Below are 25,673 nucleotides of genomic sequence, written 5' to 3'. Positions count from 1 at the left end.
CAACGCATTTTCACATGTACTTAGTCACTATTTAGGTGCTATTCAGAGCAGAAAAGCACTTCTGTCCTTTCATTCCTGGTGGTTAAGTGGGACTTTTTACATGTGGGATCCTTTGTTTTCCTGACTGACATATTTTTAAGAGAACTGCTAAGGGGAGAAGCTTTATGAAAATAAATCGTTAATTGATAATAATTTATAAATTTGCTCAGGACAGCCAGCTCTCAGCTGGCTATGGTTCCCATAGCTAGGACTGCTCTGGGAAAGATACCCAGCATCTGCTGTTCTCTGAGCTGCCTCTGAACTGGGATGGGTGTGTGCTGCTGGGGAGGCACAGGAGATGCAGGATGGTGGGTGGGAGCCCCTGAAGGAAGACCAGGTTGGTCTATTTTAATGTCCCTGCCCATGGCAGGGTGTTGGAATGAGATGGACTTTAAGGTTCCTTCCAACCCAAACCAGTCTGTGATTCCATGAAGGAAACAACCTTTGTCATCAGCTGCCTCCTGAAACAGGACCCTGAGCTCTGAGTCTGGCAGCTCTGCTTGTGCCAGGCATTTTGGAAGGTGTCCTGGTTTGGGTGAAGCCAACAGGCCACATCCCTCTTGGCCTGACTCATCCCATCATCCCTCCCGTCCACTGAGCCGAGCGCTGCAGTGCCTGGAGTGTCACCCGTGATGGATGCAGTGCAATGGGTGTGAAGGTCAGGTTTGCTCCCAGCGAGGCCAAAGGCCAGAACTTCTCTTGGCATAATTGGAAACAGGGATTGGGCCCTTAGCTGGCAGAGTGGGAAGTGCTGCAGTAATGGAGCTTCAGCTAATAAAAGCCCCCATGGGGTTATTTGGGAGAGTTTCTAAAAAATAGAATGAGTACAAAGCATTTCAGTCACTACCTTTGGACAACTGGCACATAATCCACTTACACTGAACCTCTGGGTTGTCTATAGCTCTGCTCCCTGCAGTAAACAGTTGGCAATCAGTATTTAATAGTAGAATTTTTCTATTGTTGGGCCTTTCGTTCCTTAAATTCTGCTTCCCTCCTTGATAAGAGCAGCCAAATGAGCCAGTTTGCCTTCCCAGATTTGAAACAGACCAAACTCTTTGCAATTTGCTTATGGTTTCTTTTAAAGAAATTACTTTGTTGGGTGAAACCAACATCAGTGTGATGCTTTGCACTTGATCACAAGTTTGTAATTCAGAAAAAAAACCCACACAAACATTAACACACAAACTTTAACCATCTCCTCTGGAAAAGAACCTGATCCCATCCTCTTCCCACTGCTTCTCTCTTAGGCCTAAGAGCTGCACATTGAACCATAACGAGTCAACCATCACACTAATTGGGTGGGTACACAGGCACAATGTAACTGTGATTGCCAAAACACTTGCCATTATCAAACCCAGGGATCATGTGCTTATCTATTAATTAGTGTAAATTGCTTCTTTATCAGAAACTTCAGCCATTCAGACATATTCCGGTGTCTTTCAATACAAAATTAACAGTTCAAAGGAAAAACTTTGGATCATGGTTTTTTTAGACATTGAAGTTTCCACCCACACATGATTATGGGCTGATTGCAGCCATATCTGTGATATTTTTGACCTACTGGGGAAGCTCGGAAAGAAAGCCAGGCTGCTTCTGCTCCCTGAGCTGAAAGCAGTGACAGACAAAGCAGGTTTAAGCAATTCTTTCATCCTGGCTGTAAAAGTGCATGAAAAAATAACCGGGGTTGGGATATTCCTTAGGTCAATATGTATCTGCTGGTGGGGGCAGTATCTGGCAGCTGTCGGTGGTGCTGGTGCAAAATGCAGTGTCAGCTCTGCTGGCAGAAGCCACTGGCCCTTACCTTTGGGCTCCAGGCCGTTGGAGTTGAAATGCATCCTCTTCTGGCACTCGGTGCAACTCATCAGGAACCTGGTCACAGCCTCTCTCGGGAGGAAAGCATAGGTCTCTGCAATCTGGGGAAACAACAGAGAGCTGAATGTGCTGGGAGAGGGAGTGCAGGAGCACTGGCACCCTCCCAGGTCACCTGCTCAGCCCACTGAGAACATCAGCAGCTCACAGCCACACACTGTTCCCTTCAGCCCCAAATCCCTCCCTCCAGAGCAGCTATTAATGGGGGAACGCTTTGGGAGGGGAACTGGTGTGTCAGAGAGGCACAAATACATAACTGAACAGACCTTTGGAAACCCTCCATACCCTTATCTTCCCAGAAACTCCTTCCCCTTCCCCCTTGGAGTCTGGGAAGAGTGAAGCTACAGATGTGTAAGAATCAAATGCAAAAGTAAGGTCTTGTCAGCTCTGTTTGCATTGTTAATTACCATCACACCAGTAACCTGAAGAATCCATTAATCTTTTGTAAGGGCAGGTCACTTTTTCCCACAATGACAATCAATTACTGTTAATAATACTTTGCACTTCTGTGACATATTTTATCTAGGGAATTGAAAACATTTTTACAAACAGTAATGAATTAAGTCTCCTGAACCTTTGTGGGATATTTGTATTTTACAGATGAGGAAAAGATAAGGATAAATATTTAAAACTTCAATGTTTGAAGTTAAAACACTAGAGCCAGACCTAAGCACCCAGAGAAGGTGCCTGGCAATCCCAGAGTCCTGTTATTCCAATGAATCCCTGCCAGCAGCAATTTTACAGTATTTCTAAAGATCAAGGTTATTTGGAGAAGGAATTAGTCAATTTTAATGTAGACTTTTTTAAGGCCATAAAAGACCATCAAATCTTGGAGTCTGACCTATGTAGCATAAGTCAGGGATGTTCACCCAGGTTCTCCTGCAGCCCAGTGGCCTGTGGTTTGCCTAAAACATCTTCCAGGAAGACATCTGGTCTTAATTGGAAGGCATTAAGAGGTGGAGAGCCCACCTCTTAGTTTGGGGCTGGTTCCTACGGTTAATCACCCATCCTGTTTGGTCTAAGTGACTTGTCCTAGCACGGCTGTTCCCAAACCAGGGGCCGTGACCCCCACAGGGGTCACAGCTCTTACAAGTGGGGTCATAAAGCAGACAGAAATTCAATTGTTTGTGCCAGTCCTCGGGGCTGCGAGCCCGGCAGAAGTGGGGCTCAGGACGGGAAGTGGGGCTGCAACCAGACACCTCGTGGGTGAGGGCTGGTGACGGGGTGGAGCCAGGAGGGCGGCCCAGGATGTCCCACTCCCCCTCCTCTGGCTGGTGGGTGTCATCCTCCCACCCTACGTTGTTAACAAATAATACCTAAATTATATAAATATGTATTAAATACAAAAATACTTAAATTCCAAGCATTTTTTCCTACCCTCCAGGAAAACGGTGATGCTTCAGCTTGGATTAAAATCCTGCTCTGGAGAAGCAGAGCAGTAGGGCAGGGGCAGAGGGTTCGCGGGATCGTGGCTAAGGCAGCCCCAGCCGCTGCGGTGGGAGGGATCTGCATCCATCTCCACTGCGCGGCAGCAGAGCCCGGGCTTTCACATGCACAGAATGCCAGATGGGTGGAAAGTTCAGGCGGGGACCTTGTCCCAGTGCTCAAATGGAGGCTGCAGTGCCTGGTCCTCATGGGATTCTCCTCCTATTTAGCTGCGGCCCCAGCGAGCTCTGTTGCGACCGAGCGGATGCCAGCTCGGTCCTTGCCTCTGTGCGATGTTTATCGATGCACAAGCATGAGGGACTCCCACAGAAACGCTGAAATTAGGGGCCTGAAAATTGCTGGTGGCAGCCGTGGTGTCGTGGCGCAGGCAGGGAACCGTCCCCGCGCGCTGCCCGCCGGGCTCAGCCGTCTCCCTGCCTCTTTTGCTCCAGCAAGCCCACAGCCTCTGCTGCAAATGCTCAGCTAATTTTAGTGATACAGTTGTTATTTCTCAGCTGATTTGATGCTCTGCAGAGCAGACAGCTTCCTTGATGAGTTATCTCCCATCCAAACTCCCTTTCTGATTGCCTCCCTCCGGAGGTCATGGACAAGGGCAAACTCTCCAGTGCCTCTAATCAGAAGCGGTGGGGAAAGGGAGCTGGAAGAAGGAGACAGGGGACCCTGGAGCCTCCTAACCGGCCATCCAGCAGCATCCCTTTGTACAGCCGAGCCAGGCACGGCGTGTGCTCTGCACCATTTCTCCTTCCAGCCCGGGCTGCAAAGGCGCTCTGGGGAGTGAGGGCAGGAGTGAGGCCGGGTAGCCCAGCCAGCAGCGTCCTGCCAGGTCAGGAGGGGATACACACTGCTAATGTGATGATCTCAGCTCAAGAGGGAGATGAGGGGTGGAGCGTGAAGCTCTCTGACTGCTGGGAGCAGGCCTGGGAAAGCAGACGGATCCAGCCTGCTCCCCTGGGGCTGTGCAGGGCACAGATTAGTCCTCCAGAGAGCTGAATTGAAGGAATTAGGGGAGGGTCAGAGTGGTCTGCTGGGGAAATGAGCAGAAAGTTTTTGAATTGTGGTCGTGCTGGTGGGGCTGCCCCCTCTGGACCATGAAGAGGTCACTTGCCCCTGGCCAGGGAGGGTCAGTGTGTGCCCCAGCCCCCAGCCCCACGCTCTGCCCCAGGGGCAGGAGTTGAGTGCTATGCCATGAGCTCTGTTCAGAGCCCTGCTCCCTGGAGGCTCCCACCATGTGTGGGAGGCTGCAGGGCACTGGGCTGTCTCACCAGCACTGCCAGCATGACAGCATGGCTGGACCAGGGACATCCGTAGGCAGGACAGTCAGGACAGACTCCAGCCCTGCACCAGCTCTGGCAGCACAATGAGCTCTGCAGAACCTCAGGCATCATCACCGAGACCAGGACAGCCTGCACAGACCTCTCTAAGACGACATATACACCAGAGAGCTGAGCTGCCAGCCAGCCACTCCTGTCTCTAAGCGACCTGGTCCTTAGGGCTGTGGGAATCAAGGGAGTAGCTTGGTTCTGGACAGCTCTTCTTGTAAAAGGAGAGCCCAAATGTTTGTATTGAAGGGCTGTGCAGAGTCAGGAGAAACAGCAAGCTCCCTGGAGAAGCACACTTCAAGCTAAATTATTCCTGACCTAACTAGAGTGGTTTCAGGATGGATAGAGCTGGTTCTCAGCATCCACAGAGCACCTGATGAGACTTAGCTCTGTGCCTGCCTCCATTTTGTTACTGAGGAAACCCAGGATGGGCTGGTGGGAGCATCCGCCAGGGAGGCTGAGGAGGAGGAGAGGGGCTGCAGCCATGGCCCAGTCCCCTTTTCCGGCTGCTCCTGCCCTCCAAGGCCCACACGAGACATTTCCCTCTGGCCAAGGGAGACAGGGAGGCAGATGGCCTGGAGTGTGCAGGCGACTGGGCAAACATCCCCTCGCTCATCACTAATACTGAGGATTTCTCTTTCTTTTCCCCTCAGACGTGTACGGTGCCTTTGTATGACTGGCCTGGTCTCTCCTCTCCCCGCGGCCGTACCGCTGCGCTGCCGCTGCAGCCCCGTTTCCCGTCCCCAAGCACAGCTGCTCTGCCTTTAAACCCCTCCTTCCTCACGCCTCCCCGCACAGGCACACTGGGCTCTCCCTCGCCTCTGCCTTCGCCAGTGGCTCTGCTTCTACCTGCCCTCTCGTCCCCATCCCCACAGGACTCTCACTCCCACAGCCCCTCAGCCCTTTCGCTCCAGTCCCCCCTCGATGCCCGGGGCACGGGGGGGACTCTCTCACCGCTCGGTAGGTTTTCTTCTGCCCGGCATGTTTGGGTGCTTTGCCCGGCTCCGACGAGCTTTCCACATGCATCGAGTAGATGATGTCAAAGAAATCTTCCACCACAGCCACGCGTTTCAGAGAGATGCCCTCGGGCTCCGACAGTCCATCTGCCCCCTACAACAGTGCAGGCAAGTTGAGTTAGTGTCAGCGATGGGTGACAGGGGTGACGAGATCGGCCCGGGGCTAATGCGGTTGGAGGGGGCAGAGTGGCGGTGCTCCCGCCTCGGGCTGCCTTGGGCACGGGGGATGTGGGGGATAAATTAAACAGCGCTCCAGGGAGGATCCTGCTGTAGCCAGGGCAGTGGCGGCTGCTGCTGTTGTGCTGCTAAAGCTGGCAGTGAAATTGGGCCAGGAATAAAAACAAGAGAAGGGTCCAGAGTGGAGCCACAGCCGATCAAGAAATTCAATTTCCATAATGTGGGATGGTTTTGCTAGGCGGGGAACAGGCAAGGGGAAGCTCTTTGGACCTGCACATGGTGCTAAACCATCCTGGGAAGCCCTGAGACGTGGGGTACCCTCACTGGCTGCAGTCCCTGCAGGCGTGGATCAGCCAGCAGGACAAGGTTTCACTGTGATGCCAGGATACAGCCCCTTAAGGGAAGGAGCCAACATCCCCTCCTTCCCTGCACTGACCTTTCCAAGGCTCCCTCCCTCTCACAGACGCAGAGCAGCTGAGCGCTGGCAGCAGCAGCACAGCTCTTTGTGTGTTCGGATGTGCTGGAGAGCAGGAGGCAGTAATTCTGCCACACGGCAGTGGTGACAGACTGATGGGAGTGGGAAGTGTGGGGAGCAGTGCTCCTCCGAGCTGACTGGCACCAACGGTGTCAGCTCACACTGGCAGCGAGTGCCGTGGGAAGGGGAGGCAGCCTTTGGGACCCAGCAGCTGCTATCAGTGTTCGGCACAAAGCACCCGAGAGCAGAGGGCTAGTGGGAGGTGGTCAGTGGCTACCGCAATGGCAGGGGGGACCAAAAAAGGGCCAGGCTTTGGGAGGTCACTTAGCCTGCTCAAGGAAAAAATGCCATTTTTGCATAGGCAAAAAAAAAACCCAAAAAACCAACCAAACAAACAAAAACCCCCAAATATATATATATATTCACACATATATATACACACACTATGTCCCTTTGAGGCCTGCTTTCCAAAAGGAATGCATGGATGGTGTCCAGCGGGTACACACCAGGCTGCTGAGCAGCAACCTGCACATCTAAACGACCTGCAAACTATCTTTGTCACCTGCATTCACACATCTCTGAGGGCAGGCAGGGGCTGGCAGGGGGCTGCAAGCAAAGGGAACACCCAGTCTCCTAACCTGTGTTGCCCTTGGTTGGGCTCCGTGTATCTCACACAGTCTATAGATTGAATAAATGCTGTTCTTTAAGCCACCAGTCAAGGGCCTCTCAAAAATCAATCACTTAGTGGGTCCACCTTATGCTAAAGCTACCCAGCATCTCAGGGTTTAATGTACAGTGCTTGCCTATTAGAGTTGGCTCTTCACCCCAATTTCAGAACAGAGACTCCCTGTCCTGGGCACGGACTACAGCAGGACAGTCGGTGAGCTCAACTGGGACACGGGCACGACGATTTTCCAACACAAACCACCTCTGCCCTCCCGGAGGAGCCCTGAGCCGGGTCTGAAGGTGGCTGTAACAAAGAGAATATTGAGAGCGAACACAAGGGGCAGGGTGGCAGGGCTGCATGGTGGGGGTCGGGAAACTTCGCCCCAGGGAGTGTCTTTGAGGAATATAGATCTAATTTCTTCTGTCACCGTTCGGAGAGTTTCAGTTTAATCGAGGGCATGGGTATTCCCCTGCCAAGGAGAAGCGGGCATTAGGAGGCTTCCTACTGACCAATAATCCTCAGAGCAGGGTTGAAATGAGGATAATTACAGAAACAGGACAAAGGAAAATGCAGCAGGAGAAAAGCACAGTCAGATGTAACGAGCAGAGCCCTCAAAATTAAGGTTGTAACCAACCCTGTATGCAAATCACTATTTCCAGCCAGCTAATGCCCTCCTCCCTGCACAGCCAGCCAGCAGGTCCGTGTTTCCTCCCCCGTTTCAGAAGGAATGAAGGTAACCTCAGGGTCTGGGCATTGCTACAGCCTCCCTGCACACCCAGCAGCGCCTTCCTCTCCATACCGGCTGGATGCCGGATGCCGAAGCTGCCTCCTCAGCATCCCACTCCCTGCAGCGATCCTCCCCTGACTCCTTGCGTCTCTCCATCCCCTCCTCAGCCTTGTGACTGCTCTCCCCGTGATGATTATTTAGCTCTGGGAAGCAGGTGAGATGCAAGCGGTATCAGAGGCAATGGGTATAAGAAGCTGTATCAAGTCAGTACCTCCAGGATTAGAGAGGTTTATGTCTGGCAATATACCCAAATGTTGACCGAGGATTTAAGAGGACACGTGTGCTATTGAGTACCTCTCTGAGGGGCCCACGCCCCTCGGGTTCCTCCTTCCACACCCAGCATTGCTCACCAGTATTCAAGGCATGAGTCAGAGCCCATAATATCTCAGAACGGCTTAAAAACCTTCAGGTTTAAATAGCAATAAAAAATCAGTTGGGAAGCAGAATGGGAAGAAAGGATGCTTTTACCCTATTCTGGCATGGGGGCTTTATCAGAAGTCACCTGCCCCCAAAGGAGTAAAAGATTTCAGGAGCAAAGCTCAGCCCTGACATGTGCGCTCCAGAAGTGGGTGGCATTTCAGGTGCTGAGTTCCTTCGCCACCTTCCACTCATCCTCATTTCTCCTACATTTGTCCCGCAGTCGTTTGTCTCTGCCCCTTCCCGGTCTCTCCTCTTTTCCCGTCCCTGTGTACCCTGTCCCACAGCTCTCGCCTCCCTTTCCTCACCTCCTCCCCACCTTCCCAGCGCTGTGAGCGCCTCTCACCTCCTCTCCTCCATCGGGTCTTTTCCCTCCCCAGTGTCCTTTGTCTTCCCCATCTCCTCTAGTCCCACGTTTCTTTGCCTGCTTTCTCCTCACATCTCGGAGCGCCCGCACCCCCCGGGACAGCCCCCCCCGACCCTTCACAGCCCCCGGGGGCCTCGCTGCCCGAGCACCTCCTGCCCTCTGCCCCATCCCTCCCAGCCCGGGGCTCAGCGCCGGGGGGGCGGCTGTGCGGGCCGGGGTCGCCGGGAGCCGTGCCGGGCACCGGGCGGCGACAGCCATTTCAGGCAGCGCTGTCCCGGGTGCGGCACGGGCCGGGCAGCGCTTCCCACGGGCTGCGGACCGGCCATGGCGCTGCGAGCGCCGAGCCCCGGCACCTTTGTTCTCGGCGGCCCTGCCCGGGACGGGGGCGGTGCGGCGGGAGGGACGGGGAGCGCCCGGGCCGCCCGGAGCGGCAGCGCGGGGTGACATCTGCCGCGGCGGCGGGGAGGGAGAGGGAGGGGAGGGACGAAGGGAAGGAGAGAGGGAGAAGGAGGGAGGGCCGGGCCGAGCCCCCCCCGCCCGGGCCGGGCTGGGGCCCGCCGGCAGGTAGCGGGTAACCACGGCAACCGGCGGTAATCCGCTCCCCCGGGCCCGCCGCCGCCGCCCCGCGCCCCGTGCCCGCTGCGCCCCGCCCGGCGCGGACCGACCCGGGGCAGGCACGGCCTGGGGCAGGGCCCCGCTAGGGCCGGTCCAGGACCTCACCGAGCCCGGGCCGGGCGGGACTCGGGCAGGGGCGGCGGCGGAGCACGGGGCGGGCTCCTGCCACCCTCTGGCACCGCCATCCCGCCCGAGCGCTGTGCTCCACTCAGCTCCCACCGCAGCCTTGCCGCGGTCCTGCCATGCTCCCACACGGACCTGCCCTGGCTCCCACAGTCCTGCCATGGCTCCGACAGTCCTGCCATGGCTCCCACACAGTCCTGCCATGCTCCCACACAGCCCTGCCATGGCTCCCACACAGCCCTGCCATGGCTCCCACACAGCCCTGCCCTGGCTGCCATAACCTTGCCATGACTCCCACATGGACCTGCCATGACTCCTACATGGACCTGCCCTAGGTCCCACAGCCCTGCCATCGCTCCCACACAGTCCTGCCCTGGCACCCACACGGACCTGCCATGGCTCCCACACAGGCCCGCGTGGCTCCCACACAGTCCTGCCCTGGCTCCCACACGGACCTGCCATGGCTCCCATAGCCTTGCCATGACTCCCACATGGACCTGCCATGACTCCCACATGGACCTGCCATGACTCCCACATGGACCTGCCATGGCTCCCACACGGTCCTGCCCTGGCTCCCACACGGACCTGCCATGGCTCCCATAGCCTTGCCATGACTCCCACATGGACCTGCCATGACTCCCACATGGACCTGCCATGGCTCCCACACGGACCTGCCATGGCTCCCACAGCCTTGCCGTGGCTCCCATATGGACCTGCCCTGCCTTTGAGCCCGGCAGCAGCACCTGCACCACCTCCATGACCAGCCTCCTCCACCCACCCTGTTCCCTCCACTCTCAGCAACCTGCTGTGTCTCCACTGGCCCCTGCGGCCATTCCTCAGCAGCCCAGCCTGGGTGTGAAAACTGCCACAATTCGAGGTTTTCACTGCTAAATTGCAGCACTGAGGAACAAACTGTGTTTTCCACAGGGCAGCAGGTCTATGGCCAGCAGCTGCCACCCGATCCCCTCCACACTGCCTGCGGTGACCTCCACCCCGAGCCCCGGCGAGCTGCCACCACCCTGAGCGAAACCAGACTCCCAGCCTGGGCAGCTCTAGAGAGGCCAAGGAATGACAGGGCTCCCCAACCCTGCAAGCCCTTCCCCATCGTGGACTTGGATTTGGGAGAACCTGGGAGGACTTAATCTGAGCTTCAAACCAGAGAGCCGGCTCTCCAAGGCCTACATGCTTCCAGCTCCTTTTCATACTGACTGGGGTAGACTCTGCTGGAGGACCCGGTACCTGCCTGTTCTGGGATCAGCAGCCTGGAGGGTCCTGGTTCTGCCCTAGCACCAGTTGGCAGGACAATCTCTGCCTCCTCCACTGGGGCTGGCAGCTCTCCTGGGGCCTGTGAAGCTGCCCCTGCTTCGTGGCTCCACAGGGAAGCATCCCTTTTCCAAGGGGGGTACGCTGGAGGGCCATCAGTCAGGGGCTGCTGGAGCAGGAGTGGGTTGGGAGGGAGTGCCGACTGTTTCCCCATCTGCTGTGCTCAACAGCAGATAAAACACTGCCCTGGCCCTCACGCGAGGGGCTGATACCAGCCGAATTCAGCTTCCTGTGAGTCAAAAGCCGCTTCCTGCCAGCAGAGCCCTGCCTGATAATGGCTGCACTCCACTCTCTGCCTGGGAGCAGACCCTCTGCCCTCGCCTCTCCTTGCACTTCCCACATGAAAGCGTTCCCCTCTGTATCTCCCAACCACAGCATCTCCCCGCCCCAGTACAGAGTCTCTTGCACGTTAAACTCTAATTTCCTGCTGCTGTCTGGAAGGGCCACTCTCACCCTCATCCCTGGGACAGTGGAGCAGGAGGTTTGGGGCCAGCCATATCGAGCTGTCCCTCAAGGTCACCTCCACTGCACACAGAAACAGGCCGTGCCATTTGCTCTGCCTGCGCTCCTGCTGCCCACTGGCTGAGGGACACAGCCACTGTTCCCAGCTGGGTCAGGATCAGGGTTCCTCTGTCCCATGCTAGAGTCACCCCACTGCATGGGCACAGGTTCCACAGCTCACACTGGCAGTGCCATCCCTGTGGCACTCAGCCATCCCTTGCCCTTTCTGCCAGTCCTGGGTGGTTCCTTCTGCTGCAGGCACAAAGGTGCATCTCTGTGCTGAGATGAGCAAAAGTGGGGTTTGGGTTTTACCAAGAGCGCTCTGCTGCTCTGTGGTCTTTAGGGTGCCTTTCTAATTTCCTACAGGTTGTGTTTTATTCTCAGGAAATTTTCAGTCTTCTGACAAAAATGCTCAGCTGGACCAGGGAGTGGACAGAGGTCAAAACTGATAGCATGAAATCCTGCCATGCTGCCAGAGACATCCCATCAGGTGCTTGAGAGATCACAGAATCATGGAATCAGTTGGAAGGGACCTTAAAGACATCTTGTTCCAAACCCCTGCCATGTGCAGAGACACCTTCCACCTAGATCAGGTTGCTCCAAACCTCATCTAACCTGGCCTTGCACACTTCCAGGGATGGGACATCCACAGCTTCTCTGGGCAACCTGTGCCAGGGCCTCACCACAAAGAACTTCCTCCAAACACCATGACTCTTCAAGTCCATCTCCCTGGGCAGCCCATGGCCTCCTGCTGCGGACACCACCGGCACACAGCCCACCTCTGCAACTACTCCTCCTGCACAGGCTTCAGTACCAAAACAGACCTTTTATTTCAATATGGACTCTTACAACTTTTGATCAAGAAACTGTTCTCGGTACTTTGCATCTCTGGGAAGTCAGCCCTTGATTGGCTTCTATATTTAGACTTCTCCAGGGCTTTAGGAAGTTCACTCCTCATGGTATTTAGGTGTAGGATGAAAGCAGCTTTTGCGGGGGATATGTTAAACCACAGCAGGCTCCCTCTGCTAATGCTGCGAGGAGAAAGAGGAGCTACATTCCTCGAACTTCCCTTTTCCTCTTGCCCCTCATGCCATGGGCACAGTGAGTGCCTCAGGAATAGGCACTGGGGAGATGCTGGGCTAAGAACAATATCAGTTGTATTGCTCATAATAAAAGAACCCACCAGACAACGATGGGAATTGATCTCACTTACAGATTTTGCTCTTTTTTTCTCCTGGAAATACTTTGCTGGGAAATTTTTCTGATCATTTCTGGTTGAAAAATGGGAGAAAAGCGGCTGCTAAAATGCTGATGCTGTTTCCCTGCACTGAGCATTTCTGTGTCATGTTGCACCACGCAAACATGAAGCCCCATCCTGCACTTAGAGCTCCAGCTCTACCCACTGCAGCGAAAACAGCCCCAGCCCTGCTGAGCAGCTGAGAGTCGCTCCAGCCCAGGAGGGTTCATTTCTCCTGAGGAAACCGAGGCATAAAGAAGAAGTCATTTTCCCCACGCTCCACGCTGGCTCGGGCCGGGACTGGGGGCATTCACATTGTTTCTCTACCCAGAACTGTACACAATACCTTTTTTTTTTTTTTCCCTCAAAGTAAATACTTCCTCGTGAGGGGAGCCGGGCACTTTATTTTTAGCCGGCAAACACAGCTGAGGTGTGTGTCTTTCACGGGGCACAGGCGCCTCTTCAGAGAGAGCCACTCTTTCAGCAGCCACAGCTGAGCCATGGGGATGGGTCCAGGCCTTTGCTCTGACCTCGGCTTATTCCTCTCCCGGCTCCCAGGCCCGGGAATGAAAACACAGCGGCCTGGGAGGGGCGAGCCTGGAAATGGCAGCCCTGCCTCCAGCCTGTGGAGAGGGCCCAGGTGCCGGGTGCCAAGGGGAGGTGGGTGGGCGTGGGGTCTGCTGGGCGCTCAGGGAATGGGGCTGCCATCCACCCTGGGGCTGCCTGGAGAAGCCCAGCAGGCAGAGAGCCTTGCTCTGATGGCTGCTCAGAGGCTCCTCGGATGCCTGCTCTGCCCGGGAGGCAGAGGACATTTTGCATGGCGCAGGAGAGCAGAGCTGCCTCCCTGCCAGCACCGGGCTGTGCCGGCGGGGAAGCCACAGGAGCAGCTGGATCTGGCAGGCAGAGGCAAGCACAGCGCTCCCCAAATAAATGTGACCCCACACCCCCCAGCCAGGAGCAACGGGGAACCAGCTCTTTCAGGGGTAACAAAATCCTGGGTGCCGTGGGGCAGCCCAAGCTGCTGTTTGAGCACTGCTTCGCTTGGGTTTGGTGAGAAAGGCTGCACGAGCAGAGCACCCGACTGACCTGCCTGGGGAATCACTCCCTGGGGCCATGGGTTTCCCACTCTCCTTCAGCTGGTGAGCAATCCAGTCTGCTCCACAGCATGTGGGACCTGAGCAGGAGAAGGGCCACGCTGTGGACACTAACAGGGAAGAGACCATGGGCATTATTATTTGGGGATTGTTATAAAGTTGCAATATTTCCTATTATTTTGAAATAGGCAGGGTTTGCCCAGTGGCTGCTCCATCCATGGAAGTGCTTAAGGCCATGTTGGAGCACCCTTGTCTAGTGGAAGGTGTCCCTGCCCATGGCAGGGGCTTTGGAACAAGATGATCTTTAAGGACCCTTCAAACCCTCCTAGGATTCTATGATTCTAAAATGTGAGTTTGGGTTTTGGTGTTTTTTTTTTTTTTTTTAATAAATCTGCAAAGACAGGTAGCAATTTCTTAATGTCATTTGGATCTTGGTTTAGGTGATTTGACGGGGCGTGCTACTGGAGTGGAAAAAAAGGGGGGAAACGATAAACTGAATTTACAATCAGAAGAGCATTTATATTCCATAGCATCCGGAAAAAAAAAAAAGTAAAACCAGAAGTCTAAAGAATATTGATAACACATAGCTGTAGCACAAACTCAGAACATGCCTAGAGCTGGCTCTTCCTTGAAGTAACTTATCACTGTGAGCGATCTCCCCAGCGCTGAGCACTAATCTAATAAAGATCACCACCAAAGCAAAATCCTTCGAGTCGGAGGGGGCCAAGGCACTGTAAAAAGTGATGAGGTGACCTGTCACAGCAAGGTGACCCCTCTGTGCCTGGGAATAGACCCAGCAGTGTCAGGGCAGCCAGGTGACATCATCACACGCAGCGAGGACACGGTGATGTCAAAATGAAACCGAGGAGGAGGTAAAGAGCAGCGGCGGCAGCTCAGCTGGTCAGTGGTAAGCAAAATTATGTCAAATCAGTTATAAATGATGCTACAGTGAATCAAGGTCAGGCTGGGCTGAGAGGCTGAGCCCTGGATGTGTGGCATCCTGGTGCCAGCTCCCTGTACTCTGGCAGTTCCCAGTATGTGGGCCACTGTTGGAGACTCCCACAGGAACAGCATAATGTGCCTCTAGGGAAATGCTGACAGCTCAGCAGATGCTGGGGGGGGTTAAGGGGCTGCACACCCTCACCTCCCAAACCAGACTCCTTGCCAGGTCAGGGCGAGGCAGGGATTGAGCTGCACTTCACCACTTCAGAGCTTCAGCACGGCCCAACCCTGACACCAGAGCCTGGAAACTCCCTGTGAGCACATGCTGGCTTCAAGAAATGGGGACAGCGCAGAACCACGAGGGTCATGTTGGACTCCATCAGCCCCTTTCCCAGTGTGGGAACCCAGGAAAACAGTCAGCCACTGCCCTCAGTGAGAGCAGGTACTTGTATTTATTCTGGGCCCACGTGTGGCTCTGCAAGGCTGAAGGGTCCTATACAGGGAGCTGGGGTGGGGGGCACAGGGGAGAGACACTGATGGAAATCTGTTTGGCCTTCCCCTGCATTCAGGTAACCTCCCTCTGTATTCTGACTCATATCCACTATATACACTCTAGGTGGATCCCAACTCTTCCAAAAGCCAAGCCCCGACTTTTAATAAGACCAGGAAGGATTCACCATTAACCTGGGATGACCAAGTGGAATTTTTTTGAGCTCTTAACTGAGACTACATGTGAAGGGAGCAGAAGTCAAGCATGTTCTTAAACGCTCTATCATGGTAATCCATCCACAGAGATCCCTCTCCCAGGTGTGACCCATCATCCCATCACATCTGGTCTCAGTGCCACATCACTGCAGGCTGGACATGTGGGTCATTCAGAGTGGCCTCACATCTGGGTCCCTCTGGTCCTCTGTGGGTCTGTGTCTCCAAACTGGGAGAGCAGAAGAAAGGGGGGGCAAACCGAGAGGGCAGGGAAGGCAGACAATTAATACAACCTGCCCTCTGCATGAGAAATAAATTGGCAGCTGACAGGTTATAATCTGTGCAAGCAGGATCTTCACAGGAGAGGTGAAGGCTCCATTGGGGGCCAATTGGATGGTTAATTAGGAGGACAAAGCAGAGGATTCGTGAAAATGTTTATGAAACAGTGCTTGGCAAGGGAGCCCCTGAGAAACGCTCACCAGAGAGGAGCTGATTCGGGCTGGGAGAGGAAACACGAGGGTGAAACAGCAGAACGAGCCCTGAGAGAGAAAACAGCCATGCAAATGTCTGTGAGAGGACGGGGATTCCCAGGTGCTGTGTGGAGGAGTTCAGGGGAGGACCCGATGACATCTAATTTTTCTAGAAACACACAGGCCGGGTCCTCCCTCTTCCTCCTCCCCCGCCCTTCCCCGTCCCCACCCTGTGACCGAAATGGTGGGGAGCAGGCTCTGGGTGCCGGCAGGCACTGCCGCCGCAGCCAATCGGCGCCCGCTGGCCGGGCAGAGAAGGGCACGAGGAAAGCAATTAAACCGGAGCTTTGATTGGGCTCACAGATGACTGCTTGTGCTAGAAATGCCTGAGCTTCTTTAGGCGTCTCGGCGGTGGCTGGAGCCGGCCTGATCCCCCATCCCCTCCTCGGCGCGTCGCTGCTGCGGCAGCGGGAGCGTGACTGATGCTCTCTGTCCCACACACGGCTCCGAGAGCTCAGAGGTAGGAACCAGTTGCTAAGAGACAGGACTGTACTTTCCAGCCCACATCCAGACCTTTGTCACCAGCTCAAGGGCTTTCTGCCGGATCCAAACGCCCGGCACAGGTGAGCGGGAGCAGGCAGGCCTCCTCCCAAGCCTCCTCCCAGCTCGGGCAGCCACACAACCGGCCTTCAATCTGATGATGGGAATGACAAACCGAAGAGCATCCCCAAGGGACCAGCTTCCCTGCACTGGCTGCCTGTCCCAGTGCTGTGAGACTGCAAACTGGCACACCCTGGGGCCCGTGGGTACTGGGGCGGGTGGTACTCGCAGTACCAACACCCATGAGGTTTTGGGCGTCATCACAGTGTGGATGAGTGGATGACTCGGGGTTTGCTTTGAGATCCCTCCTTCAAATGCAAGCCAGGAGAGGAGTCCCAAACTTTAGTCTGCTTTTCCCTGGGGGGGAGCCCAGTGAGCCTGGATTTTCAGGCCAGACACTGCCATAAGAGACACCCACCCCCAACCAGAGAGCCCAAACGTGAGACACAGAGTGACCCCATCTTTCCCAGGTCACCCCTTCCCTCTTGGTGAAGAGCAGATCCCTCAGAGCCACCAGTGTTGCCTATGCCCGTCTGTCAGAAGGCAAACACATCCTCCAGGGCTGCCAAGCTGAAGCAGAGCAAGGACAGAGAGAAACCACTCACACAGCATTGTCTTCCCAGCTGTCATTCCGTACCAGGAGGACACAACCAGCCTCCACTTCACTTCCAAAGGCCACTGCCTTAACCTCAGACACGCGGCAAAGACACTGTTACCCAAACCTCTGCTCTGCTCTCTGATCCCATACACTGCACAGACAGTCTGCAGCTATTTCTCCTCAAATAAATTGCTACTCTTTGGCACCAGACGTAAAAGTGGAAGTCAGCGGCTTTCCAACAAAGACAGTGATTTTGGCCAACAGGTACCTGCCCTTGCTACAATCAACTAATTAAACCAGACATCAAAACTCAGGGGTGGCTCTGGCCCATCTCAATGTGATTCTTTAGAGGTGGGCACAGCTGATATGAGATCAGGGAAAGATAATTACTAATTTGCACTGAAGAAAGCGATATGAATATGCATCCCTCTGTCACGGCAATGCCAGAGCATCTGTGTGGGCCAGGTGAGCGGACACCCCACCAACGCTCCTCCACACCTCTGGGCTTTTCCCTGCCATTTGCTTGTCCACAGTGTAAGTTCACAGACTGCTCATACCAAGCCTAATGTAACGGTAAAACCAAAACCAAAGAAATTACATCAGCAGGAGATTATTGCCGAGGATGGTCCTGAGAAAGTTCTCACTGACAGGAGTGTGGCTGCCTCTCTGGGCTCTGCTGTGGTCTTTAGTCAGTGACTGAATTCCCCTGTCTGCCCGTGGTCAGAGCAAGCCCCTCTCAGCCATGGCCCGTGAGGAGAGCTGAGAACAGCTAGGTACTGTCTTTACAGCCAGTCCTTTCTGCTCCTCATTAACTCACTCCTGAGCGCTTGGACCCTCTTTCTGCGCAAAGGTGGGACATAACCTGGAGTGTCCAAACAACAGCCCCTTATCAGACCTGGGGTTCTTTCCATTTCAGCCTCATTGAGCAAGGCCTGGCAGAGCTGCGCTTTGGTTGTTTGTTTTTCAACCTTCTTCAGAGTGGCACCCCTTAAGAACCACAAATCTGAAAACAACTGTGGGTGAAGGAGATAGCCATCAGATTAATGTTATTGGAAAAATGCTGCTCCTGTTTCTGGAATCATATAGGATGAGCAGTGTAGATGGCAAGGAGTTATTTTTTCAAAAACTATTTAGTCAGATATGTATTGGGAACTGGGACCTCTGCTGATGGGGCTCCAGGTCTCATGAGGGCCAAGTGACCAAAGCCAGTGCCTGATGCTGAGGCCAGCTGGGATGGTGGGATCTCCTGCTGGAGCTGTGCCACGTGTGCCCTACTGTGGTACCAATGACCACAGTAGGGCTGCCTTTAATCAGGCTTGCAGGCTTGGCAGAAATGAAGCAAGAACTGAATTAGATGCTGGTTTCCCCCTTATCCCTAGAAGCAGCTTCAGCAGGCTGTCCCGAGGGGTGGGAGTGGGCAGGAGCTGGGAACGGGCTCTGCTGGCAGATCTTCTGCTCCCGGCTCAGTGAGGAACTTCATTCTGCCAGGCTGCGTAACTGTGGATCGTCAGAGCTCTTTAAATTCACCTTGCCAAGGTACTGGAGGCTTCTGCTGATGCCTGGTGAGCCTAAGCCAGCTCTTGGGCCCAGGGGATTGGGTGTCACTGCTCTGATTCTTATCACAAGCACCTTCAAAAGTAAAATCTGCACCTGATGTTGTGCAAACTTGGAGCTGAATCTGGAACAGATGGTGATGTGGGGGATTTTCTCTAGATGGGGTTGGAGGGGATCATGCACCCAGGCCAGCACTGTACCAGTCTGCTGAGCACACACTTAAATGCAAACTTGCCATCAGTTCCACTCCTTGGAAGAGCTGGTGCTGCCCCATGTGCTGGGAGTGGGATCTCTCTGCAGGTGAAGGCTCTGTGTGCTCTAAGTAAGGCTAGTGCAATGGGAGTAATAGACAATTTCTCAGATAATACCCTCAGGCCCATCTGCCTTGTCTAAGGCTCTTCTGAATGGTCTTGATTTATTTTTTTTTATCACTTGAAGTCCCCAGAAAGTCTGAGTGGTTATTCACGCCGTGAAAACCTTCTGTTGACTGATGTTCTTAGAGGTTATAGATGTGCAGCTTTTTGGGGCACTGAATATGGGCATTGAAGGGTACTTGTACCAGGAAAAATGTAGCCTCTATTAGCTGTTGGAGCAGCATCTTTCTGACATGCCTGGCTCCTCAGCTCCGGCATTCTGCCACTGTGCTGTGCTGTCCCACGGCCTGGCACCGCAGCTTTCACATCACAACACTCCAGTCTCTGGAGCTAAAACATATTTAGGGATAGGCTGTACTATGAGATTTATCCACTGTCCCATAGGATGGTTTTCCTGCTGTCGGTAAAAGCCTCCATCCATTTTGCATTTTGGACTCACCATTTCTATTTCTAGCGCTCTCCCCATGACAGCACAGCACCGTTCCTTGGCTGAGTTTCACCGGGCACAACCATAAAATAATTCTGAACATCTGGCTCTGGGGGTGCCAGCACAGGTGAGCTGTACCTGCACAACGGCAGCAACGCACCCAGCAGTGCCCTCGTGCTGTCAGTGATACCTCCAGAGCCCCCCGAGCCTCGTGTCAGCGCTGTGGGGGACGGGGAGAGAGCAGGGAAGCAGAATCCGACGTGGGCAGCGCTGCAGAGCCTGCCCGGTCCCCACGGCTCCGCACAGCCCCCGGAGGGCCGGGCTGACGCCAGGCTTCCCCTGCTCATCCTGCAGCCCCCCAGCCTGCACCACGGCCTGCCAGCATGAATCTGTCCTGTGAGGCTTGGCCACCGCGCCGGAGTTGTGACAAGCTCCCACCACGCACGGCCAAGTACAGCATCGATCCCGAGAGCAGCTAACGCCCGGGCCCAGGTCTGAGGAGAGCCCTCCCCTGCACACCCGCTGCTCCGGCCACAGCCATCTGCTCCGCCGGTTGTCACCCAGCGCTGCCCATTTCCCTGCACCGTGGCTCCATCTCACTCCACGTTTGTCTGGGAAACGCTGTCTAAATGATGCTAAATGCTTAGGACAAGAGGGACATGAGATTATAATGAACTGCATCTTAGCACCTTGTCATGGGCAAATTCTCCCACAGTTCTTAGCAAAGATGGGGAGAAGGGCGAGGGCTGCACATCCAGTGCCAGGGTTCGGTCCAGCCCACAGACGATGAGGGGCTTCGCACCTTAGTGCTCCTCAGCCACGTGAAAGAAGGGCATATCTGGGCACTTTGGGCTGTATCCATTGTCTGTGCTGCAGACACAAAGATACCCTCCTCCTCGAAACAGCCTAAATGTATTTTTTTCCAACTCCCTGACCTAAAGGATGCAGCATCCAGCCCGTGCATGAATAGGGCTGTCAGGCAACAATGTCCTACACCACTAATGCGCCCGTGTTTATCTGCGTAGGGCTTTTTTAATTGTATGTGTTAAACGTCCAGCATCTTTGGGACGTTCATCTGGGAAAAAGAAATGTGAACAGTCTCTGTGCCAGACATCCGTCCGCACTGCTGTTCCTATTCCCAGTGCATTCTTTGAGAAGACCACCATCTGCTCTGACCACCACCTAAGGCAGATGCCCCCTTCTCAGTGCACAGTCCCCGCTCTCAAGCCACCCAAATCTGATTAGGCCTGTTCTGATGAGAGGCCTGGAGGAGGGCAAGGGAAAGTTACTCAGGAGAGAAAATAATAACCACATGTTAATTAATTTTTCACTACAGATGCGCAGAAAATACATAAACCAGCTCAGGGTGCATAAGCCAAAAGGAACAGCTCTACTGGCTTGCTGGGGGGCGGGTAATTTGGGGGGTTTGGGATCATTATTACTATTATTATTCTCCAGAGGAGGAGTGGCCCCAGCCCTGACAGGGAAAGGAAATCTTATCCCCACTGCTGCCCTCTACACACTCTTTACCACCTCTCCTCTAGCTTTCCCTCACAGTCCCTTGGATTTCCTGCAGCAAGAGCAGATCCTCCCCCTCACTGCACCCAGGCTGGGGGCTCTGCCTGTCCCTGCAGCAGGGGACATCCCCAGCACGGTGGTCACCCAGCAGATGTGCTCAAAGAAGGGAGAGCAAACAGGATGAGTCAGATCAGGTAGCTGAGGAGCACAGCCAGGAGAAAGCAACTGAAACACCGCTCCAGAAGTTATTTGGGAAAAGCAGCTGAACAGGCATTAAACCAGAATCCAGGCGTTACTGTCCAGCAAAAGCTTCATAATAATTCATCTTCATGAATAATTTGACTGTGTGCATGAGAGCAATGAAATACACCCCAAACCCAGCCCAAACCACCAGGGATGAGGAGAGCACTGAATTACGAGGAGCTGAAGAAAACCCCTGTCAAGTTATCTCTAAATTTAAGAGCCACTTCAGGCAAAACCAAAACTCCAGCTGCACCCATCTGAAACGGTCCACGTGGTGGAGAGAGGCCAGGGAGGCCAGGACCAAGGGATCAGGAGGCAACAATTTCTACAGACCCCACACTGGACGGTTTGGGGAGCACGATGACTGGTTTCCCTACAGCCAGTGGCTCTGCAAAGCGCTCCCAGCCCTAACGTCCGGTGGGCATCCAGGCACTGGGAAATAAGCTGTACTGCCCCTTGGAAAATTCGGTTGTCCCCCAGGACATGCCTGTCAGTGTTTGCTGGTTTAGGGGAGCCTGGGTGTAACTCCTGCCTGTAGCCTGCAGGGACTCTGCCAGGGAAGATGCGGGGGCCTAGGCACTCTCCTTGCTGAAACTTCATCTGTGCAGGGGCCCTTTGGGAATATATGGGATTGCGCCGGCCCGGTTGAGCCGCTGACCCTTGGGACTCCCTCCTGGACAAAGGGGAGGGGGCGTCTAGCGAGCAGCGGGGTCGAGGGAGTCTGGCTCGGCCTCTCTGGGGTACCATGACTCTGCAGCATTTGGAAGATCTGGGATAGAGTCGCCGGCTGGATGGAGAGGACCTGGGGGGAGCGCTGGGTCTGTGGAAGGGGGTACCGCTCCTAATCCGCCCTCCGCAGGGGATCCTGGAGCGGGGGGGGGAGTGGGAGAGAAGGGTTGCTAAAAGGTCTCAAAAAAAAAAAAAATCGCAAAGAATTTTTTTGGGGCATGGCATGGGGGAGGGGGGCTGAGAGGGGAGAAAGAAAGGAGCCTCTGAGCACCACGAAGGGAGAGGGAGAAATAATGACCCTTCCCCCTCCCCCCAATAATCAGGCGGACCAGATGGGAGGTAAATAGTGCGTTTAGAAGCATTTGCCACAGATGGGCTGCCCTCAATGGAAGCATCCTCCAGCCACATCAATGCTGGAGTCTGTGTGCACAGAAAACACTGCACCCTTCAGAGCAGCGGCAGCAGCAGCAGCAGCGGGAGAGGCGGGGAGGGACAGGAGAAAAAAAAAAAAAATCCCTGCTGGAGCTCTCCGGTGCCCGCGGTCCCGGCGGGGCGGCGGGGGGCGCGGGGGATGGCGGGGGCGCGGGGCCGGGGCAGCCCGCCGGGCGCTCCCTGCGCGGGGCCGGGGCCGCCAAAGTTGCGCGTTTCCCCCGCGCCGGGGAGCGGGACACGCTCGGGACGGGAACAATGGGGCGGCGGGGCAGCCCCGGGCGGCGGCGGGAGGAGGGAGAGAGGCGGCGGCCGGTGCCCCGCGCCCCGGCCCGGCCGGGCGGCGAACAATGAGGCTCCAGCGGGGGAGTTCCCGGGACGGCGGCCCGCGGGCAGGCGGGGGGGGGAGCTGCCCTAATCCGGGCTCTGCCGCTGCCCGCACCCCCCGGGGCACCGGCTGCGGCGGCCGCGCCGGGCGGGCAGCGCCGCGGGACGCCGGGGCCGGGCTCAGCGCGGCGGTCGGGCTCGCCCCGCTCCGCTCGGCAGGACTCGCCCCGCTCCGCTCCGTTCGGCGCGGTGGCGGGGCGGGCAGGGCGCGGCGGCGGCGCGGGGGGGCCGGGGGGTGCCGGCGCCCCCTCCCCGCCGCCCGCTGCCCTTGACTGCAGCCCTGTCCCCGGCCGTGGGGCGGATGGGAAATGCCGGGCGAACGTGATCGGACAGAGCGGGGGGGCGGCAGGGCCCGCACCGGGCGGCGGCGCGGCCCCCCGCGGGGGCAGGTGCACGGCGGCGGGCGCGGGCACCGCCGCCCTCCTCCCCGCGCCGGCAGCGCCCGGGGACGGCGGCAGCACCGGATGGGACGGGGACGGGGACTGGGGGGGCGGGTGGCGGAAGGTGCGAGGCTCCGGGCGGGCGCCTCTCCCCATCCGCATCCCGGGCGGGTCGGGGCGGCAGGGGCGCGGCGGCTGCCCGGGAGCGGCGGGGGCTGCGGGAGCGGCCGGGCCCGCGTCGCGCCCCGCATGGGGCATGCGCGCTCCCGGCGGCCGGCGGGGCTGGGCCGCCCGGTGCTGACGGGACAGGGCCGGCGCGGCGGTGGAGGGGACCGCGGCCCCGGGGTGCCCGCCCCCGCCCCGGGCAATTCACCCCCCTCCCTGCCCGCACCCCCGGGGAGGACAGACAGACACGGACAGGCAGGCAGACAGACAGACACAGAGCCCCCGGGGCACGGAGCGCACTAACCGTTCCCGTTTTCACCGGCACATAAACCACCACTTGACCCATCTTCGTCGCCTCCCTGGTGCCGTTTCCCAGGCGGAAGCCCTTGGACCGGACCCAGAACTGGAACTTGCCTTTCTCCCCCCCGCCGGAGCCGCCGCCGGAGCCGGTTCCCCCCTGCAGCACCTCGGCGATGCGCTGGTACTTGCTCCGGGTCACCGTCTTGGTTTTGGCCGAGTCCCCGTAGGTGCGCAGGCACCAGTCCCGGAACTGCCGCCCCAGCTCGCTGTCCCCGGGGCGGCTCCCCCGCAGCAGTAACGGCGGCTTCGGCATCGCCCGACCGGCGGCGGCGGCGGTAACGGCGGCGGTAGCAGCAGCGGTGGCGGCGCCCGGCCCCGCGCCCTGTCCCGGAGCGGGCGGAGGGGCAGCGGCGCTCCCGGGACGGGCTGCGGGGGCGACGGGCGGGATGGAGCGGGGAGCAAGAAGCGCAGGGGGGGTGGCGGCCGCTGTAACGGGGATGGGGGGAAGCACCGGGGCTCGGACAGCGACCGGAGGGAGGCACCGGCGGCGCCAGCAGCAGCAGCAGCCGCTCCTGTCACAGGATCACAGGCGGCTCCGGCTCGTCCCCCTCCCTCCCTCCCTCCGCCCGCCCGCCCGCCCGCCCGTCCCTGCCTCCTCCGCCCCCCTCCGGCCGCCTCCTCCTCTCAGCGGGATCCCACCTGTTAGGAGCGGCCTCGCCGCCACCGACGGGCCCCCTTCCAACCCCCGCCCCGGGGCTGCCGCTCCCCGCCCCGGCTCCGGTGGGATGCGCTCCCCGGCTCGGCCGCCCTCCTCCTCCCCTCCCCGCTCCCCGGCCATACGGCCCCGTACAGCGGGGGAGCGGGGCAGCGGGGGGCAGGGGGCACGGCCGGGGCGGGCTGGGGTGTCGGTGGGCGCGGGTCCCGGTGCCGGTCCCAGACAAAGGGCCGGCGGGGCGCGGGCGCACGTGTGCGGCAGGACGGGCCGGCGGGGGCGGAGGCGGGCACCTGCCGAGCCGCCGCAGAGCCGGGGAGGAGCCGCGGGGGCAGCGGGAGCGGCAGGGGGAAGGTGGGGAGGGGGGGTCCGCCACCCGCCGGGAGGACCGGGATCGTCCCGCAGCGCCCTCGGTTGACCGGAGCGGCTGCGGCTTGTCCCCCCGGACCGGGAGAGCCGCACCCCGCCCCGAGCCCGGCCCCGGGGCAACCGCGGTCCTGCCGGCCCCTGGAGCGGGAGACAAAGGCCAGACCCTGGCCCCGGTGCCTCTCTGCGCTCCCCCGCCCTCCGCATCCGCCCCGCAGCCCCGGCTGTCCCGCGGCGGGACCGAGCGCCGCCACTGCGGGGCGAGCGGGGGGGGTCGGGACACGGTCCCGCTGCTCCAACCCCGAGGAGGCGGAGGCGAGGGGCGGCCACGGCGGGCCCCGAGGGGGTGAGATGGGGCGGCCCGTCCCGGCCGGCGGCTGCGGCTCGGGCTCTGCCCGGCGCTCTCACGCATGTGCCGTGATGCTGGCGGTGCCACACGTGTGCTCCCGGTCTGTCCATCGGTGTCACATGTGTGCTCCATGCCCACCCGGCAGTGCCACGCGTGTGCTCCTCGCCTGCCCATCAATGTCACACGTATGCTCCCGGTCTGTTCACTGGTCCCACGCATGTGCTCCCTGTCCATCAGTGCCATACGTGTGCTCCTGGTCCGTCCATCAGTGCCATAAGCATGTTCCATGCCCACCCAACAGTGTCACCTGTGTGTGCTCTTGATCTGTCTGTTGGTGTCATATGTGTTCCCTGTCTGTCCCTCAATGCCACACATGTGCTCCTGGTCTGTGCTTGAGTGCCCCATGCGTGTTCCATGCTCACCCAACACTGCCACGTGTCTGCTCCTGGTCTGTCTGTTGGTGCCAGGACGTGTTCCCAGTCTGTCCATCAGTGCCACACATGTGGTCTCAGTCTGTCCATTAGTGCCATGCGTGTGCTCCATCTGTCCCTCGGTCCCACACCTGTGTTCCCTGTCCATCAGTGACGTGCATGCTCCCACTCTGTCCATTGGTGCCACATATGTGCTCCGTGCCCACCCAGCAGTGCCACGGATGTGCTCCTGGTCTGTCCATCAGTGTCCCACGTGTGTTCCATGCCCACCCAGCAGAGCCACTCACCTGCTGCATCCCAGCCAGTGGCATGGCATAGGTGCATATGAGGGCTGCCTGTGTGTTCAGGAGCACTAGGGCTGGCATGAGGTGTAGGAGCAGGGGTTGGGAGTCTGTGGGAACCTGGAAGAGGAATTCGATGTGTCAGTGAGTTGGCAGAGGCTGGTGCTGGAGGTGCTGGGCGTGGCAGCAGAGCAGCCAGGACACAGCTGGCCATGGTACCACACACCAAGGCTGGAGACACGGG

The 25,673-nt window shown here is 57.4% G+C and overlaps 1 protein-coding gene across 1 annotated transcript in view; it reads right to left on the bottom strand.

Moving 5' to 3' along the window:
* The window catches only part of NOL4L (nucleolar protein 4 like), a 62,546-nt gene extending 38,785 nt beyond the window's left edge, over positions 1-23,761 (bottom strand). Inside the window, exons 1-3 of the mRNA XM_050313448.1 lie at positions 23,295-23,761; positions 5,628-5,783; positions 1,841-1,952 (exon numbers count right to left, since the gene is read on the bottom strand). Of these exons, the coding sequence (XP_050169405.1) occupies positions 1,841-1,952; positions 5,628-5,783; positions 23,295-23,603 (577 nt within the window). The 5' untranslated portion in view covers positions 23,604-23,761. The remainder of the gene's footprint in view (positions 1-1,840; positions 1,953-5,627; positions 5,784-23,294) is intronic.
* Between the last annotated feature and the right edge of the window lie 1,912 nt (positions 23,762-25,673).

This window comes from Myiozetetes cayanensis, unplaced genomic scaffold, assembly GCF_022539395.1.
Source record: "Myiozetetes cayanensis isolate MyiCay16 unplaced genomic scaffold, myiCay2020 scf19, whole genome shotgun sequence".
NCBI lineage: Eukaryota > Metazoa > Chordata > Aves > Passeriformes > Tyrannidae > Myiozetetes > Myiozetetes cayanensis.
This window is presented reverse-complemented; position numbering and strand designations above follow the sequence as displayed.